An 18,132-nucleotide genomic window follows, 5' to 3' on the forward strand; every position below is an offset into this window, starting at 1 on the left:
ATACAAGTATGTGGATTGTTGGCAGTATTGCTATACTTGCCAATCTAATGCCAGACCACCTGTCTGATCACAATGAGGGGTGAAATGCCAATGTTAGTGCTGCAGTACTCTTTTGAGGTAGCTCTGTAGGCCCTTGATTTGTATGAGGGAAATTTTGAATGTAATATAACAGTGCCATCTAGGGATAGATTGACAGTATTGCACATGATGACTTCACCTTAATCAGTTAGATTTTTAATGTGCTTTGATGCATTTCAAGTTTCCTTTTGAGTTTCATTTGTAAATGTATCATAAATGTGTTTTAAATAATAACTTTTAAAATCATTTCTAAATTAGTGAATGCTTTTGTCAGTAATGTGTTTGGGTTGATATACAGTAGTTAGAAAACGAGTAGCTGAAAAGATGACCTTAAATTAACTGATGAAATTAAATTAATTATATTAAAGTTGTAAATTAATTATACTAAAATTATCAGGTTATGCCACCTATCACCTGTTTAGGAAGGAATAATTAGTAAAAACATATTTTGAATATTTTGAAACCAAATCTGTCTTCATTTGGGCTCAAAAAAAGATTGGTTTCCACAAAAAAAATTAAGCAGCACCTGTTTTCACCATTGATGAGATTAAGAAATATTTCTTGAGCAAATCAGCATATTAGAATGATTTTTTTAATGATCGTGTGACACTGAAGACTGGAGTTATTATATTATATATAAATATATTTAATATATAAACATAACATATTTTTTAAAATATATACATGCAAGTGTTTGTATTTATATATACATAATAAATATACATGGTACACATTCATATATTATGTAAACAAACTTTTATTTTGGATACGATTAGTCGCCATTAATCATTTGACAGCACTTTCAAATATATTAAAATAAAAAAAAGTTATTTTAAATATTTTTACATTTACAAGGTTTTACATTGCTTTAGTGAGCGTAAGATAACTATTTCAAAAACATCAAATATCTTACAGACCTTAATGTCTTGAATAGTAGTTTATATATAATACAGTATACTCAGAAGTGCATGAGTCACACAAACTTCTTTTCTGATGTTTTTATTGTGTAGTAGAAAGCAGCTCAGATGTTATGCTAAATTCTTCTTTTGATTTTCCACAGAAGAAAGAATGCCATGTAAGTTTGAAATGTCATATTGCTATTAGGGTAGATTTTGAAAACTAGACAGTCGGTTCAAGGTCAGTTACTGTATAATTAATGCAAAAGTCTAAACTCAGTTCTGTCCTGTTTGTTTCCTAATACTGATTCATCATCAGAAATAAGTCTTAAGTTAAATCTCATGTTAAAGGTCAAATATTAACTATTTTTCTGCTATTAAATAACTCTCTTTCCTTTCACAGAGAAGCCGAAAGAAGCTTCAAATCTGAGCAGCAAGCAATCCCTCAGACCAACCATTTCAGCAGCAGCATCAAAAGCTCCTCCCAGGCTGAGGGCCTCCAGCAGGCAGTGCATGTGGAGGTGGCAGAGCTGAGGCCAGAACGAGATGGGGAGGACTGCTATGTTTACAGCAAGGAATTGATGGAGGGTCCTGTTCAAATCTCCTCTGGAGAGTTGGAGATGGAAGGGATTTCCCAATCAGGTGCTCATTCTCGCCCACCTTCCACAGTGCCCACTCACAGGAATGGGCTGCCCCCCTCGGGCATACCCCCTGATCAGAACGGGAACATGGTGTATAAGAGGGGTCTCGTCCCCCGTACAGACACAGAGAAAAAGGTGCAAAGGAAAACTGCGCTGGCTCAGGTCGAGCACTGGGTGAAGGTGCAGAAAGGAGACCCCAAAAGGTCAGTTTTGTGTGTTTGTGCTGTGAAAAGGGAAAAAAAAATGTTAGAAAAGCATACAGGGTTATATGTAATACTCTAATTAAATGATGTAACATTGGGAACTCGAGCCATTGTAGGATTCAGTTCACATATAGATTCTTTTTATGAAGGAGCTCCCACTAGTGGTTATGATGTAAACACACTAAATAATAAAGTGAATGTTTTGTGTTGTAGCAACAGCATTCTGGTTATAAGTTTTTTTTTTTTTTTTTTTCTTGTAAAAACCATCCAGTAATCACATTTAGACTATTGCACTTAAAATAAAAGCCCATGGGACATATCTGCATTTTAACAGATTTTAGCATTTTACCTTTAAGTTTTTTCCACTTAAACTTATATCAGTAATATATTAATAAATTATAATTATCATTTATAAATATATATATATGTGTGTGTGTGTGTGTGTGTGTGTGTGTGCGTGTGTGTATATTCTATAAGTATATATATATCTTTTTATCTTTTTATTAGTATAATAATAATAATTAGTATTTTTATTATTAATATTATTATTATTTGTATAATAGTTAATAAATTAGCTATTATTGTTGTTGGTGATTAATAATAATAATAACAATAGATTTGCAGCTCAGGCCAGTGTAAAATCATGAATAAAAAAATTAAATGTTTTTATGTAAATACTGTGTAACTGAAAGTGGGAAGGACAGAATATTAACAGTAAAATAACTTTTTATTTTTGCAAATTTACAGCCATCCCACTGTTGAGTACACCCTACCCAGACGGACACCACCTCTCCAGCCTAAGTCTGTCATGATGGAGACGTACCAGTCGTTGCCAAAGACCACTCGCCACCACTCCGGAGGCAGTTCCCCACCAGTGCCCCGCAACCTGCCTAGTGACTACAAGTATGCTCACGACCGTCTTAGTCACTTTCGTATGTCCTCTGATGAGCGGATGGCCACTAAAGAGGGCATGGTGTGGCAGCTGTACGAATGGCAGCAGCGTCAACAGTTCCGCCATGGAAGCCCCACTGCACCAATCTACACCGGCCCTGACTACATGGACACGTCTGCCTTCAGAGTTACTCTGGAAATGCCACGATCCATATCTGTGCCACCATCACCATGTGACATACCCCCACCCGGCCACCCCTCCAAGTCCTTGTCCCCACGCAGGCCCCATACGCCCGTAGACAGGGTGACCGTGCGCCCATTGGATGATTTCACCACCGTGGACACTCCCAGTTTGGGTTCTCCCAGAGGAATATGTTCCCAGATCTCAAAGGTAGGGAAAGTGGAGCAGTTCACATAATCTCACAATTTCAAATTAGTTGTGGTGAGTTCTTCTCTTTGTTCAGACCACAGAAGTGTTGACTACCAAAGGCGTTAAGGGTTATGGGAAAACCGAGTTTCCATTTACTCAAGCTTTGATTCAGACTTTGTGACAAGATTCACACAGTCTTCACTCAGGGCTTGATTCCCAGGTGCAGAGGGTGTGTTAAAAGAGAGCATTTTTGTTTGTGTGTGTCGCTGAAGATGCGTGTGTGACAAATAGTAGCATCTGCCAGCTACACCCCCCACATGAGAGCGCCGCTCCCAGTGCCACATTCACACGCAACAGCAGTCATAGAAGCCTCTGTGCCTTTTACAAGTTAACATACTGTCACTACCATTTCTGCTCTGCATACGTCAGGACTCGTGTGAACTCACTAATTACATGCCTCCAACAGAAAGATTCTCAGAAGCTGTCAAAAAACAGATAGAAAGAAAAAAACAGACCTTCAGTCAATGCGCAGTGATACCACAAAAGTCTGCTAGTGAAAATGCTGAAATTATTGTTTCATTACATTAATTAAAAAAAGTAATGAATTTAAAATTAAAAATTTTAAATTATAATTTAAATTAAATTATAAAAAAGTTATTTTAAATTGTAATGTTACTTCATAATATTACTGTTTTTACTGTATTTTTGAATGTGGAACATATATATATATATATATATATAAATATATATATACACAGTGCCTTGCGAAAGTATTCAAACCCCTTATGTCAAACTGCTTTATATTATTTTTTTCCGCATCACTCTACACTCCATACACCAGAATGGCAAAGCAAAACAGAACTGTCACAACTTTGCATATTTTTTATATATATATATATATAAATGAAATAAGTACATTGTACATTGTATGGAGTGTAGATTGATTTGGAAAAAAAGTAATTTAAAGCAATTTAACATAAAGCTGCAACATAACAAAACCTGAGAAAAATGAAGGGGTTTGAATACTTTCGCAAGGCACTGTATATATCACACAGCGGGACTCGCTGTCACTGCTAGACTTGTGATATCGACTACCCAGCTGCAGATGTCTATCTGTGCATTTTAAAGACTAGAGTGTGTTTCATAGCGCTGTTGAGTTAGTGTGTTTGGTAGGGTGTGTTTTCATGGCTGCTGTCATGGAGCATATCTCTATGGATGATAACTAGACTGGTTTTAGCTGATAAAATTCGCCAAAGGCTAAGTAAAGCGCCCAGTGAACCTCCTCAGCAGTGGTCTCTTTCTTCTGATCTTGTATTTAAATAAAAAACCTATTATACAGCAAAAATGCAGTGCCGTGGGATTCGCATTGGAAACAGTGCTACTCTGCTGGTAGCAAACAAATGTTATTTTAAGAAAGAAGGTTAAAGATAATTTATGTGTAGTTAATTAAATCTCTTGTTGTTTGTGTCCTTTTGAGGTGCTATGATGGGCCTAGATGAAGAATTTTGTATGTTAAGCAAAACTGTCAAACCCTCAAAGCCCTGTGGCACATTTGAAATCAAGCACACAGTTGCTTAGCTTAAATAAACAGATGAATGAGTAAAATGTGCTCTGCTGAGCCCTAGTTTTGTGCTAAACTTTGAAACTGACTTATACTTGACTTTAAAAATGTACAGTATCCATTAACTAAAAGAGAGAATTTGTGATTAATAGTGATAGAACTGTGATTTTCATTGTAAACGTCACCATTTTTAATATTTTTGTGTCTTTACAGACCTCACAAATAGAGAGGAGATCCATGCCAACAATGGGATACATCACGCACACAGTCAGTGCACCAAGTCTGCATGGAAAAACGGTAAGACTTCCATAGAGAGCACATTTTTTTCAGATAAACTATCTAGGAAATGTAGGGGATCTGCTTGGTAGATGACAGTTTGGCCACAAGGAGCTGTTTGCTTTCTAGTTTTGAGACAGTGAGCTATGTCATTAAAGACACGCAGTTACAGTTCGCCTTAGTCCACTTCTATTGGCCAAATTTCACAACATCTTGGCGCCGCCCTGGTGGTAACCTCCTGAAGTGCTTTCTCTTCCATCTCCCCGCTGTCCTGCAGCCGGAGGAGTTGACCCTGCTGCTCATCCAGCTCAGGAGACACCGGGCCAAGATGGCCAGCGTGCGCAGCGACACATTCACACACCTGCAGAACCAGCACAACGGCCTCTTAGGCCCCAGTTTGCAGGTTAGAGGGTCACATTTCCCCCTCAACCCACCCTGAGCCCCCCTCCCATCTGAGCATACCATGCCCTCCTTTCCTAACTCCCATTACGTGCTCATCTTACTATCGTACGCTGTTGGTTGTAGTTATGATTGTGTTGGTTTGGTGTTAGCTTTCCGTTAGCATGGAGTCTGCAGTAGAATGTTATAGCTTGGACTGCGCAATTTGATGTAACAGTCTGTTTTGTGTTTTTGAAGATGTTTTCTTCCACATTTTGCATTTACTTTTTTGTAGATTCTTCCTCTCTAGTATTTTGGATCGTCAGATTGCTCATCAGATAACAGCATGTTGCTTGTTGACTTGCCTGCATTCACATGATTGATTGTTTCTATGAACTGAAAACGTATTAACAACATCACTGGTTTACTTGTTTGTGTGCAGTTTTGGATATGAAATGTCAGGAAAGTACACAAGAATTAGTGTAAAAAATTGATAGAACACTCTCTAGATCTGTCAGCACATAAGTTACAGCAGAGGTCCCCAACAACCGGGTCGCGACCCAGTACCGGGCTGTGGAAGAGTTGCTATCGGGTCGCAAGATTGTTCTGGGAAAAAATGTGTACAGATACGACACATTGTTATTTATTGTGCATTAATTATTGTTATACTTATTCTGTATTTTCATTGTATACGATTGCTATGGAGTATCAATTTGATGATTTCATATAAATTAAATGTTCAATTAGTAAATGAAAGATTGCTCTGGTCTGTCATATATTTATTAGGGGTTACACAGATTGCAGTTGATCTGTGATACGTATGTACAAGAAGAAGAAAACTCAATTTGTTACTCACGTGCTGTTCTCGCACACACCCAAAGTGCGCACAAGCATAGAGATGTGTTTCAGATAGCGCATATATTATTATACACACACACACACATATATATATATATATATATATATATATATATATATATATATATATATATATATATATATATATATATATATAATAAATATGATTATTATCATTAATAAATATGATATGAAATATGAAAATGATTAATTACAATTAATCGCATCCAAAATAAAAGTTTTTGCTTACATAATATGTGTGTACTGTGTACTAATATTTATTATGTATATGTAAATATACACACACATGCATGTATATATTTAAGAAAATGTTAAGTTTATAATATGAAATATATTTGTATATGATATAAATAATATGAATCTAAATATATGCTATGTGTGTATGTATTTTTATATACACAATACACACACATATTATGTAAACAAAAACTTCAATTTCAGATGCGATTAATCGTTTGACAGCACTAATGTGTATATATATATATATATATATATATATATATATATATATATATATATATGTATATATATATATATATATGTATGTATATATATATATGTATATGTATATATATATTTGCTTATCCAAAAAATCATCCGATCTGTGACTTTATTTTTAGTTTGGATCAATTTAAAGGGGTGGTTGATTGCGATTTCACTTTTTAGCTTTAGTTATTGTGTAATGTTGTTGTTTGAGCATAAACAATATCTGCAAAGTTGCAGTGCCGAAAGTTCAATGCAAACGGAGACATCGTCTTTTAAAATTCTGGCGGTTTAATGCCTACAAAAACGGCTGGTAAGGGACTACAACGAGCTTCTTCCCGGGTCCGTTACATCACAAACCCAGATAAACCCCGCCCACGGGAACACGCAACAAAGGGGGCGTGCAATGTTGTGCTGCTTTAGAGAAGAGGAAGAGAAAACTAGGAGTGTACGTAGAAATCTGTTCATATATGAATCGCGATTCTATCTTCTAACGATTCTAATGGATTCACAAGTTTCAAAACCAATGTTCTAAAGCAGAGGTTCTCAATCCTGTTCCTTGCATCGGGCTGCTCTGCATCTCTCTCTCTCTCTCTCTCTCTCTCTCTCTCTCATTGAGATTGTCAGATCAGCTCCAACAAACTGTTCCATTTATACACTTATTTTCACATCGCAATGAGAATCGTTATACATGGACGCGCATACGGTTGCTGTGCTGTATTAAAGCTTTAATCAGAATAAAACCGTATATTAAAAGCTAACAGAAGCAGTAGCATTTACGAATAACAGTGATTCTAAAAGTATGAGACAACAACAAACAAACATACCATTAAGAGCCGTGCTTGCGATCCTCTCTGTGCGATGCTCTTCATTAATATTCTCTGCATCTCAATCGGGCTTAAATTGATAAGCAATATAGAGGACGCCATTGTTTACAATACCACTGTTGCACATTCTGAGCGAATCACAACACACTGAGCCAGCTGACCAATCTCAGCCCATTGCGTATTTCTGAGGGAGGGGCTTCATGATAATAGGAAATAATCAAGGTGTTTGTCAGAGAAGGTACAGATCGGTGTGGAATAAAGGTAAATTATGTGAAAAATAATGTGTTTTTAAAAAAACAAAGCATGAACACATGTTAAACTGCACCCCATAAACACAATCAAGCCTAGAAAAAAAAAACAGTCAACAACCCCTTTAATACATCTTTGTTAAATGATGTTACATTGTATGCTAAAAATAGTATTAATTTCTAAAGTAAAAAAATACCATAAACTTTGGAAAAGTAGTGTATTTTCCTAAATAACCATCGTGATAACATGCACTTGCACAATGTGTAATGTACCAGCATTTGAATTTACAGTGTGCATGAAAATCAGTCTTAGTCTTGCACATAGTACTCTCAACCATGTGTCATGTGACCTGTTTCTTCATTTCCCATTTAAAGGCAGATGACACTTACATCCAGCTGAAGAAGGACCTGGAGTATCTAGACCTGAAGGTGGGCTCTAGTGGATCTGCCTTCACCTGCCTCCTCCTCTCATCTTCTCCCTCTCTCCTCAAGGCATAAATTCTTCCTGATTTTCCCCCTCTTTTTATTCTCTATAACAGCTGCTCTGCTCTCTAACCCTGAAGGATGTGTAGAGTTAATTTTGAAATCGATGATTAAATACATCAGTCAATATTCACAGAGAGAATTATGTGATTTTAAGCTTTTACTGCTAAAAGTCTGATTTGATGCTGCAGTTTAGCAGTAAAATTCTTTGCAGATTTCTTTCTTTGATTTGCTAGAAGTAGTTTTTCTTATGTCCAGTGGCATCAGTGGCCTTTAGAGCTCTTATATAGAGTTTCTCCACTTTTGTCACAAACTTTTTATGTTCACCGACTTTTCCGATCCTGTTTGATATGGAGCGCATTACCTGCTTTAATTATTAATTCAGAATTCAAATGTATGCATTGCCTCAATTTATACCCACAGTTCACAAAAACCCTTTTATCTTCATTTCAAACAGATGAAAAGTATTGAACCTCTCATCTATTCGGTACACAGTGCGTTCTGTCTGAATGTAAGGATGGTGTGCATAACCAAATGTGACCATTTCATGCCTTCACCTGCTGTAGTGATGTAAAGCCGCTGGACCGTTATCATTGCTCTGCAGAGTCATTCCTATGCGCATGTGCTACTTTGACAGCTTCATTTTTTTTTCAAGGACACCCAGGGTTGTTCTTTAGGTAAAATATCAATACTGCACTGATGAGGGATTGTTATAGCAATTGCACTCTAATTGTGAACATTATGTAAAGGCTGTGCTAATTATTTCCATGAAGGCATTAGGCATCAAGGAATTACCCTAGAGTCTGAGGTTTTCTGTTAATGAGTGAACGTTTACAGACAGCTGCTCTTACTTATAAAGTATCCTTTAGCCAACCCCTGTTTATCACTAAATGATAGTCTTTCAGTGGGTTGCAGCTTGTCGTAGGCTTCACTCCCACATGGTTCATGTCAAGTTCACCACTGATGAAAAGTATTGATACCTTGCCAAATCAAGAGCAGCGCATTGGGTGGATCATTGCGGCTCTCACCAAATACCCCAGTTGCTGTTTGCACATAAACACATCGCAGAGCTTCCAAAATGAGTGTTGGTGTGTTTTGTTGTTGTTGTTTTGTTCATCTCGAGATATTATGAGTTTGTTTATATGATTTCAACAACCCTTTGTCAATAGGCTGTGCAGTGTTGATGGTTGCTTGATCGATGCAACCGTACAGCTTCTTAGTCTTGATGTTGATGCTAATGTCTTTGAAAGTGTATGAGCTTTTGCATTTCGTCAACAGGTAACTGGACGTGACTCGCTTAAAGATGGACCACCTCGGCCGGTTAAAATAGCTGAAAGTGACATAGATGTAAGTTCTGTTCTCTGTTTATTAAAGCCCATTTTCTGAGCCTTGTCTCCCCTCTCGATCTCTCTGTTGGCTTTGCACAGAAAGCTGTTAGTCAAGCCTGAATTTGTGCAAGTAAACACAGGCATTGGAGTGAGGCGCTGGTACACGCTGTGGGGAGAAGCAAGCTCTCTCTCGGTGTAAAGAAGAAATTGAAATTATTGACGAGGGCTTTTTATATTCAATGCTCAATTTAAAGAGAAAAATACATGCAATGGGAGTTTTATACTTTGGGCTTGTAAATTTTTCAGTTTGATTTTTGTATTCCAGTGCTCTCACTGTTTTTCGTTTGATTGGAGGTAAATAATCTGGAAGTCCTGGCTTTTCATCATTAACATTGTTTCAGTTTAACAATTTATAAGAATTTTGTTGGTGGATTTATCTGCGTAATGAATATTTAATGTTGTTAAAACAACAATATATGGCTGTAAAATAATAACAGCTTAATAATTAATCGGCGGGAACCATAAACAGCAGAGAATAAACAGGCAGTGTGAAGAAGACTGTAAACAAGGCACTTCTGCCGCACACGCACACGTACCCTAACCCATTTTTCGCTGAGAAAATGCTGTTTGTTTCTGCAAATAATGACACCAGAATTGTCTTGGGTGCATGGAGTTTATGCTAATGGATATCTTCAATAGTGGGAAATGTTGAATATGGAATAGCGGAAGAATGTATTCCGTCGGCCCTCTGTTTGATATGTTTGTATGTGTTAATGGATTCAGTTCAGTCGTGGCCTCTGTTTGGTGACCGTGTTTTATTGCTGCTTGTGATTGTCTCTCCAGGTAAAGCTTAGTAGGTTATGCGAGCAAGACAAGATCCTACAAGAGCTGGAGGCCAGGATACGCACACTCAAAGAAGATAAGGTGCCCCCCCCATCTAAATTCAGTATTCTAAATCAGGCTTTGAGGATATTGAATTGCGTGTCAACTGAATGGTTAAAAGTTGTTTAGTTTTCAGCAGGACTACCCGATTCATCATAACTGTAATTTTATATCAGTTAAGCTGTATACACTACCATTTAAAAGCTTGGAGCCAGTAAGATTTATATTTTAATTATTTTGTATTACTTTTATTGGAAACACTTAAAGCTTTTATGTATAATCCATTATAAATGTAGTTTTATGCCTTGTAATGCACCTTATAATGCATTGTACAATCTCATGAATAATTGTAACCACAGTTAATACATTATAACACTTATGAATTCATTGTTACTCTATAAATTTTTACGACAATATGTAATGCATTACAACGCATATTATGAATAATTATAACGCATTAAAGAATCCTGTTAAAAGTGCATCACAATTTCCATTAAAACAATGGCTGCTGAATTCCAGCTTTGCCAATAAAAGTTAAAAATATATGAAAAAAGAAAAGTAATTGTAAATGGTAATCTAATTTTTTCAATATTACTGATTTATTGTTGGTGAGACTAATAAGAGACTTCTTTCAAAAACATAAAAAAATCTTACAGACCCTAAACTTTTGAATATCCCAAAAATGTTGCACTGCACAATAAAAATATGATTTATTCTGTGTCTATGCCTTGTTGATTATAATGGATACATTGTGGTTTGTCATGTCAGTCACTTGAAGATCTATTTCTAGTTTATCAAAACTTTAAAATTACCTAATATATGTAACCTAATATAGTCGGATTGATTTCACCACAATTTTGACTTGAATATAACCAATTTTAACCAATATGTAATTTAGATGTTGCTACATAAAGCAAAATTTTGACCTCAGTGGAATGCTGTTTTCAGAATTGAACAATTGTGCAGCCTTAATGTCCAACCTGATGTCTTGGTCCCTAGCCCTAGTTCTTTTTCTAACTTCTTGATCTGCATCATCTTCTATTTCTCACTCAAATCTAGGACAAGCTCGAGTCAGTTCTGGATGTTTCCCATCAGCAGATGGAGCAGTACCAGGATCAGCCCGCCCATGCAGAGAAGATTGCCTATCAACAGAAGCTGTTACGGGAGGACGTGGTCCACATCAGGGCGGACATCTCACAGGTGTCCACGGTGAGGACACATAATGTACCTGTGTTAATACACTCGCAGAAGACTCAAGAACGTCCATGAAATACTAATATCACATTAAGCCAAAAATGAATGTCAGTGCAATACTAATATGAGCTAATTGCACTTGCTCATTGAGGCTTGTTCTGTGTTAAACAGGAGATGGAGAACGCTTGGGCTGAGTACAGCCAATTGGAGAGAGATGTGGACAGACTGCGGTCAGCCCTTCAAGACCAGATGACACACAGTGCTCTCTCTCAGGTCAGAACCAGAGAAAGAAGTTGAAAAATGAAACACAGTCTTTCTTTTCTCAAGACCAAAATTGTATTTCAGCTTTTATCTCTTTAACGCGTCCTTCCAAACTAAAGTATCAATACTGTTTGTGCAGCAGAGTGTATCAGAAGATGTTAAACCGTGTCAGCCTCCTTTTCTATTCAGCATGCACCTCTCAGTCCGGTAATTGATAGAGAAAGAACAAAGTGATGAAAGAGATATGGAGCTCTCGGAGCCGGAGTGAAGATCTAATGTCAGTTTTTGATCAGCGTGATAGAGCCGTAAGAACGAGGCATACAGTGTCTAAGATTATTGATTTCTCAAGTGTTTGTGTGAGAGCACACACAGACACAGTCAATAAATTATGGCTTGTTCTGAAAATACAAATAAGAGAAAATCCTATCCTTTCTTCAGTGCCCCTTTGAGCTCTAAATTTGCCTCTTAGAAAATCAAAGACAAGCCTTAGGGTTGTCATATTTTTTTAAGAATTATCGCAGTGGTATGAAGGTACTTCTGTTCTATTCTATTCTGTTCTACTCCAAATTTTAGCTTTTAGATTCTGTTGAAGAAATGGTTGTTCTCTACTATATTATATTATATTATAATATGTACTATATTGTATTTTAACATACTGAAAGGCAGACACTCATTTTTTATATTTTATATTGAATGTAATAAAGAAAAATGTATGTATTCCCAAAAATAATGTTGCATTTATATATATATATATATATAATATTACATATTGTAGGAGTGTTTATAGTAAGATTAACTTAATTTAGTTGTGTGTTTATTTGTGTATCTAATAATATATCGATTTTTATAGAATTATAGAATTATTTCCTATTTGGCTAAATACATTACATTCACTTAAATACTAAAGTATGCATACTTGTATTCTGTTCCTTCCTTTTCCAGTCTCTTATATTTACTTTTTCATTCAGTTTTTTTTCCTGTTTTAATCTGTTTTATTTCATTCTAAATTAAAACAAACAATTATATTCTGTGCTACTGAAGCAGGAGAAATCTCAGCTGAGGAAGGAGCTGTGGCGGATCGAGGACGTGCTTGCAGGCCTGAGCTCCAGCAAAGCCAACTACAAAGTGACCATTGACTCTGTTCGGAATCCAGGTGAGAGCGGGCCCCTGCCTGCCATCACCCCCATGCACTGGAACACAGACCGAGGTACTGAGGTCAAACAGCACCACGTGCAGCTCTGCTTACTGCATACAGATGCAACTGATAATCATACATGTGTTTTTTTTGCCCATATGATATCAACGGGTGGAATATTTGCATGACCCAGAGAGGAAACTCGTGCCTTCAGCGTCATTGTCCGCAGTGCCTTCTCTCTCTGCGAGCCCATCTATGGGTGAACTAAAAGCTGCTCAGTCCAGCCCCCATCTCAGCCCGCTGCAGTCTACCCAGCAGCCCTTGCAGCTCTCACGTACAGCGCACAAGCCAAAATGGGTGAGCGAGTCAGTGAAACAAAGTAATCAGGATTCTCCTTCAGTCCATTTATCTGTATTTATGGACATTTCATGTTTACACAATGCAGCCTGAAGAAGACGCTCCACCCAGACCCCCTCTCCCTCACCTCTACAGTCCAGACGAACACCCCCCGGCTGTGCCCCCTCTCCCCAAAGAGACCTCCGTCATCCGCCACACATCAGTTCGTGGCCTGAAACGACAGTCTGATGAGCGGAAGCGTGATCGTGAGACCGGACAGTACCCTAATGGAGACCATAAGGTTTGTGCCACTCAGTGATACAGACAGTTTTCATCTGTGTATATGGTAAAATGTCAGTATATTTCTGAGTTCTATTTTCCTGGGACCCTAGGTTGAGATACGAGCGTTCCTGAGTGAACCTGAACTGCTAGTAGTTGGTGGCTTGAGCCGTGATAGTGGCTACCAAACTCTACCAAACAGAGGTACACAGAGACCCGTACACGTCACACACTAGTGTACAACACTCGTTTGAAAAGGGGGATACAAGGTTTGGTTCATGTAAACCACAGTACAGTTTATTGATGACATGAAAACAGCCTGCTCTTAAATCGCTAGTTATATTGTCTGTTTACACTGTAGCTTGTGGAGGCGCTTCCCAATTTCCGCCATTCCCAATGGGAGCAGAAATTTTGACAAATTCTGCGAATGTTGAAATAATATTTAATTGTGTGTGTTTACGCTATATAAGAAGCTAGTAGTGAATTTAGCCTTAACATTACAAAGGAGCCAAAAATGGTGCAAATTTCTTATTTCCACAACTATCATTTTCATCACAGAATGCTTTTTAACACAACACTGTACATAATTTGAGAAGGAAATGATGCTGTGGTTAAAACGTTTATGACAGAATTTTGGCTTAATGCACTGCTGTTCAAAAGTTTGAGTCCACATGGCCAAAAGTGACCATACTGTAGTTGAAGAAACACCCAATTAAGCAAGTGTACCAAGTGTGAACGTGACATCAGGCTGCTCAGTGGGCAACAGTTGACAATTAACCATGTAGTTTGAAAGTACGAACTCCCAGCTCTGAATTTTAGAAAGGATTTCCTGAGAAACCTATGAGATTTGTCTAATCCAGTTCAACTTCTGTTAGGTTTGACAGGCTCATCTTCAAGACTGAACCAGTCATCAAACATTTCATCGTTTGTCACCCTCAGAAGAGGACTCACCACCACAAGCTTGAAGGTTGGAAGCCAAAAAAAGTCCTGAAAGTGTCTGTTGAGAGGCAGGGGGACATAAAGTGTCCGTCATAGTTTGCTTTGGCAGAGCTGACAAACAGCGGGTTGATTAGATGCAGCAGGAGTACAAACCGCTGAGCACATGAAATAAAAGCAGCCAGTGTGGGCTTGGGCCAGACTGTACTTTGCGAATGAATTACTGCGGTAGTGTTGCCATGCAGACTGTGAACACAGTGTGTGTCTCCCACCCTGATGGATTCATGCAGAAAATGTTAACAGAAATGAGCACAGCAGAGCTTCGAAATGAACTCCTCTGTTTCTGATACTTTATTTTCTCCTTCTGCCTCTCTCTTTCTGACTGACTGTTTTACACTCATTAATAACAACACACTTCATACAAAAAAAAGTTGAATTACATAATATATATATATATATAGATATATATATATAGCTATAAAACATACAGTTATTAAAATAGACATATATATATAAAGAGTTTATTTGCAAAAACAGATAACTCTTTTTATATTTTCAAAAATCATGTTTTTATTGTGTTAGTTAGCTGTATTTTTTGTTATTTTTAAACCTAATCAAAATTACCCAACTGCAGTTTGATTGAGAATGCAAAATAAAAAAAAAACATGATTTTTGAAAATGATCATTAGAATGAATTAATGTATATTAAATCATTCTAATATAATGATTTGGTGCTTAATTATTATCAATGTTGAAAACAGTTTGAGAAAACTGTATATATTTTTTCAGCATTCTTTAATAAATCGAAAGTTTAAAAGAACAGCGTTCATTTGAAATAGAACTTTATTCAGCTTCAGATTAATTCAGATTTCTTTTTCAACAAAAGTTGAATACTCACTCTAAACTTTTGAATGGAAGTGTAATTAACATTAAAAAACAATAAATACAGTACATTGCAATACTACATGCAAAAACTGTACGTGAACAGCAAAAATATAATAAAGGCATAGACAGACATCTAGTGAATATTGGTTGGGTCGTAGGTGGTTGTGTCTCTCTTTTTTCCCCTTTTCTTTTTCATTCCCTTTCCTCACTTTTGCAAATTGTTCACATTTCTCTCTTTGATTTTTCTCTCTCCGCACTGTTCTTTGGTGCGGTTTGTTTCAGCATTATTAACACATCCACTGGTGTCTCTTAGGAGAGACCAAAGAGTGCCTTGGAGCGGCTGTACTCTGGGGAGCCCGTGCAGCAGCGTGGACGCATGAGCGCTGAAGAGCAGCTGGAGAGGATGAAGCGTCACCAAAAGGCTCTCGTACGGGAGCGCAAGAGAACACTCAGCCAGGGCGAGCGGCAGGCATCCTCATCTCGTGCTTCCTCCTCCTCCACATCCAGAACCGTGTCTGCAGACCTGGGATCAGTACGTTAGAGCACAATGACACATTATCCTCCAGAGAGAACTGTCTATCGCCTTGACATAAATGCACATTCAACTATTTACACTGTTTTGATGGAGAACTGTAAGATTTGGCGTTAACATGATCAGCATTTTAGTGAAGTAGTGTCTGCCGCAGGTAAGTGGGTATGTGGGAGGTGTTGCAGAAGGAGATGGGAGAGATTTTATTATATGTTGCTGGGCCACATTGATGGGCTAAAGAATAGGTACAGATGGGAGTTATGCTATTTGCCAATGAAAGACATGGACTGATCTGTTTAGAAGATAAATGAGGAAAGTTGATATGCAACTGATTCATACTCTTAATGTAGTTTCAAAATGTTCTAATGACTTGTATTAGTGTTTAATTTTAACCTTGGGACATGGCTCCCATGTTCATCTGGGATAGTGAATCAAAGTAGTGTGCTTTTACTTGGGGCTCTTTGAATAGGGAAAAGCCAACACTAACATCAAACTGCTCTTTTAACACCTCTATAACAATAACCTAATGCTCTAAGTTGTGGGAAATGGGGTCTGCTGTATTAGTGGGCTCATAAACTAAACTAAATTTCTAGCACAAGCTCTCAAACCTTTTAGCTGTTCATCACTCAACCGCAATAATTATAGCATAACTGAAGTGTGAAACCAGACTTTATTGTGTTTACCTCACTCATTTATATTTTTGGTTTACACTAATTTCACCCAGTTTCACTTTTCACATCCAGCTTTCTAATAATAAGTCTTACAAAACCTGCAAAATCATTTTTCCCCTGCAATTTGAGTCTGATTTGAGTGCACAGAATAAATGACATGATCATTTTATGTTTTTTATTTACCAATTTAACTGTCATTCTACAAAACATGATTTTATAACTTGGTTTAGCTTATCAGGCTTTTTTTAAATAAATACTTTTATAATTTTACACCTTGTTTTACCAAAATGTATTGAATGTGTGCACAATGAATGGCCTGGGTAATCTATGAATGACTTATATGTTTATATTTGTACTACTTACTGAGCATGTTTTTCTTTAATCACTTGTATGTTCATAATAGCATAACAGCAGATTGTAGCACAATTTGCAAAAAGAAAATCAATTGCACAGCTCTGCTTTCTTTATCTTTTATGTAGATTTTTGCACATAAGAAAATAAACACTTTGCTAGTAAAAAAAAGTACAAGAAGGCAATTGTTCTTTTTCTTTCTACTGTGAATGTGAAACCACAGTTTATTTCACGACACACTGGTTTATTTTCTTTTCAGTAAGCACAATAAAGCCTGGGAATGAAGCATGTAAATGAAGTCACAGATGGAGCATTTTATTGCATCTTTCTTGGTTTGCAGGAGTGCTGTAAGCTACGGTTTGAGAGCTTGAACATGAGACACTTCACGCACAATCAGTCCAATCACTTGTACATGGTACAGAGGTACAGGAGCGCACTGGGACAATATACCATTAAGCTCAAGGTTGCAGTTTAACCCAGTTTTGTGTGTTGTTTATGTGCAGGGCTGTTCTCTTTAAACTTTTTATTTCATGTAAAGAAAGAATGTTGGATGTAAGCTGATATGTGGAGCACAGAGGTCATTTTGGCTTTAATACTCAGTCACATCTGTCCCAGTGTAACTGGAAATGTTATTCTATGCTTAACCTGGCCTGTAAATCAGGTGAAGACCATTTCAGAACCAAAATATTACATTTTCATGTCCCGAGTTGGATGTATGTGAGGTCTAGATCAGCCGTCTCAGGGCTCTGTGTGTTTGTGTGCCTTCAGTGGAGGAGAGAGCAGGACTTTGATTTGCAGCTTCTGGAGCGGGCCGTGCAGGGTGAAGGGAGACCAGTCGAGCACAAAGAGAGACAGCGCTCTCACTCAGACGAATGGTTCACCCTGAGCAGCACACCCATGAGAGAGCTAGATCTGGAGCCTCTGGACTACCAGCTGGACCTCAGCAAAGAGGTAACCCCACTGCTTAAAGGGATAGTTCACCAAAAAAAAAAGAAAAAGATTTTGATATAATTTCCTTGTTGTGTGGAACAAAAGCCTCAGTCACTATGTGCTTTTGCTTTATAGAGAAAGATGCAGTAAATGTTCATGTTGAGTGAGACAGTACTTAAAACACTCCCTAAATTCACCTTT

General features: G+C 37.4%; 1 protein-coding gene across 1 annotated transcript in view; it reads left to right on the forward strand.

Moving 5' to 3' along the window:
- Window positions 1–18,132, forward strand: part of plekha7b (pleckstrin homology domain containing, family A member 7b) — an 88,618-nt gene that overhangs the window by 63,563 nt on the left and 6,923 nt on the right. Inside the window, exons 11-26 of the mRNA XM_042727513.1 lie at window positions 1,378–1,818; window positions 2,566–3,100; window positions 4,854–4,937; window positions 5,194–5,319; window positions 8,107–8,160; window positions 9,493–9,561; window positions 10,386–10,466; window positions 11,484–11,633; window positions 11,790–11,891; window positions 12,921–13,086; window positions 13,208–13,371; window positions 13,460–13,651; window positions 13,743–13,833; window positions 14,505–14,596; window positions 15,764–15,982; window positions 17,770–17,952. Of these exons, the coding sequence (XP_042583447.1) occupies window positions 1,378–1,818; window positions 2,566–3,100; window positions 4,854–4,937; window positions 5,194–5,319; window positions 8,107–8,160; window positions 9,493–9,561; window positions 10,386–10,466; window positions 11,484–11,633; window positions 11,790–11,891; window positions 12,921–13,086; window positions 13,208–13,371; window positions 13,460–13,651; window positions 13,743–13,833; window positions 14,505–14,596; window positions 15,764–15,982; window positions 17,770–17,952 (2,749 nt within the window). The remainder of the gene's footprint in view (window positions 1–1,377; window positions 1,819–2,565; window positions 3,101–4,853; window positions 4,938–5,193; window positions 5,320–8,106; window positions 8,161–9,492; window positions 9,562–10,385; window positions 10,467–11,483; window positions 11,634–11,789; window positions 11,892–12,920; window positions 13,087–13,207; window positions 13,372–13,459; window positions 13,652–13,742; window positions 13,834–14,504; window positions 14,597–15,763; window positions 15,983–17,769; window positions 17,953–18,132) is intronic.

The sequence above is a fragment of the Cyprinus carpio genome, chromosome B7 (genome assembly GCF_018340385.1).
Source record: "Cyprinus carpio isolate SPL01 chromosome B7, ASM1834038v1, whole genome shotgun sequence".
Classification (NCBI taxonomy): Eukaryota; Metazoa; Chordata; class Actinopteri; order Cypriniformes; family Cyprinidae; genus Cyprinus; species Cyprinus carpio.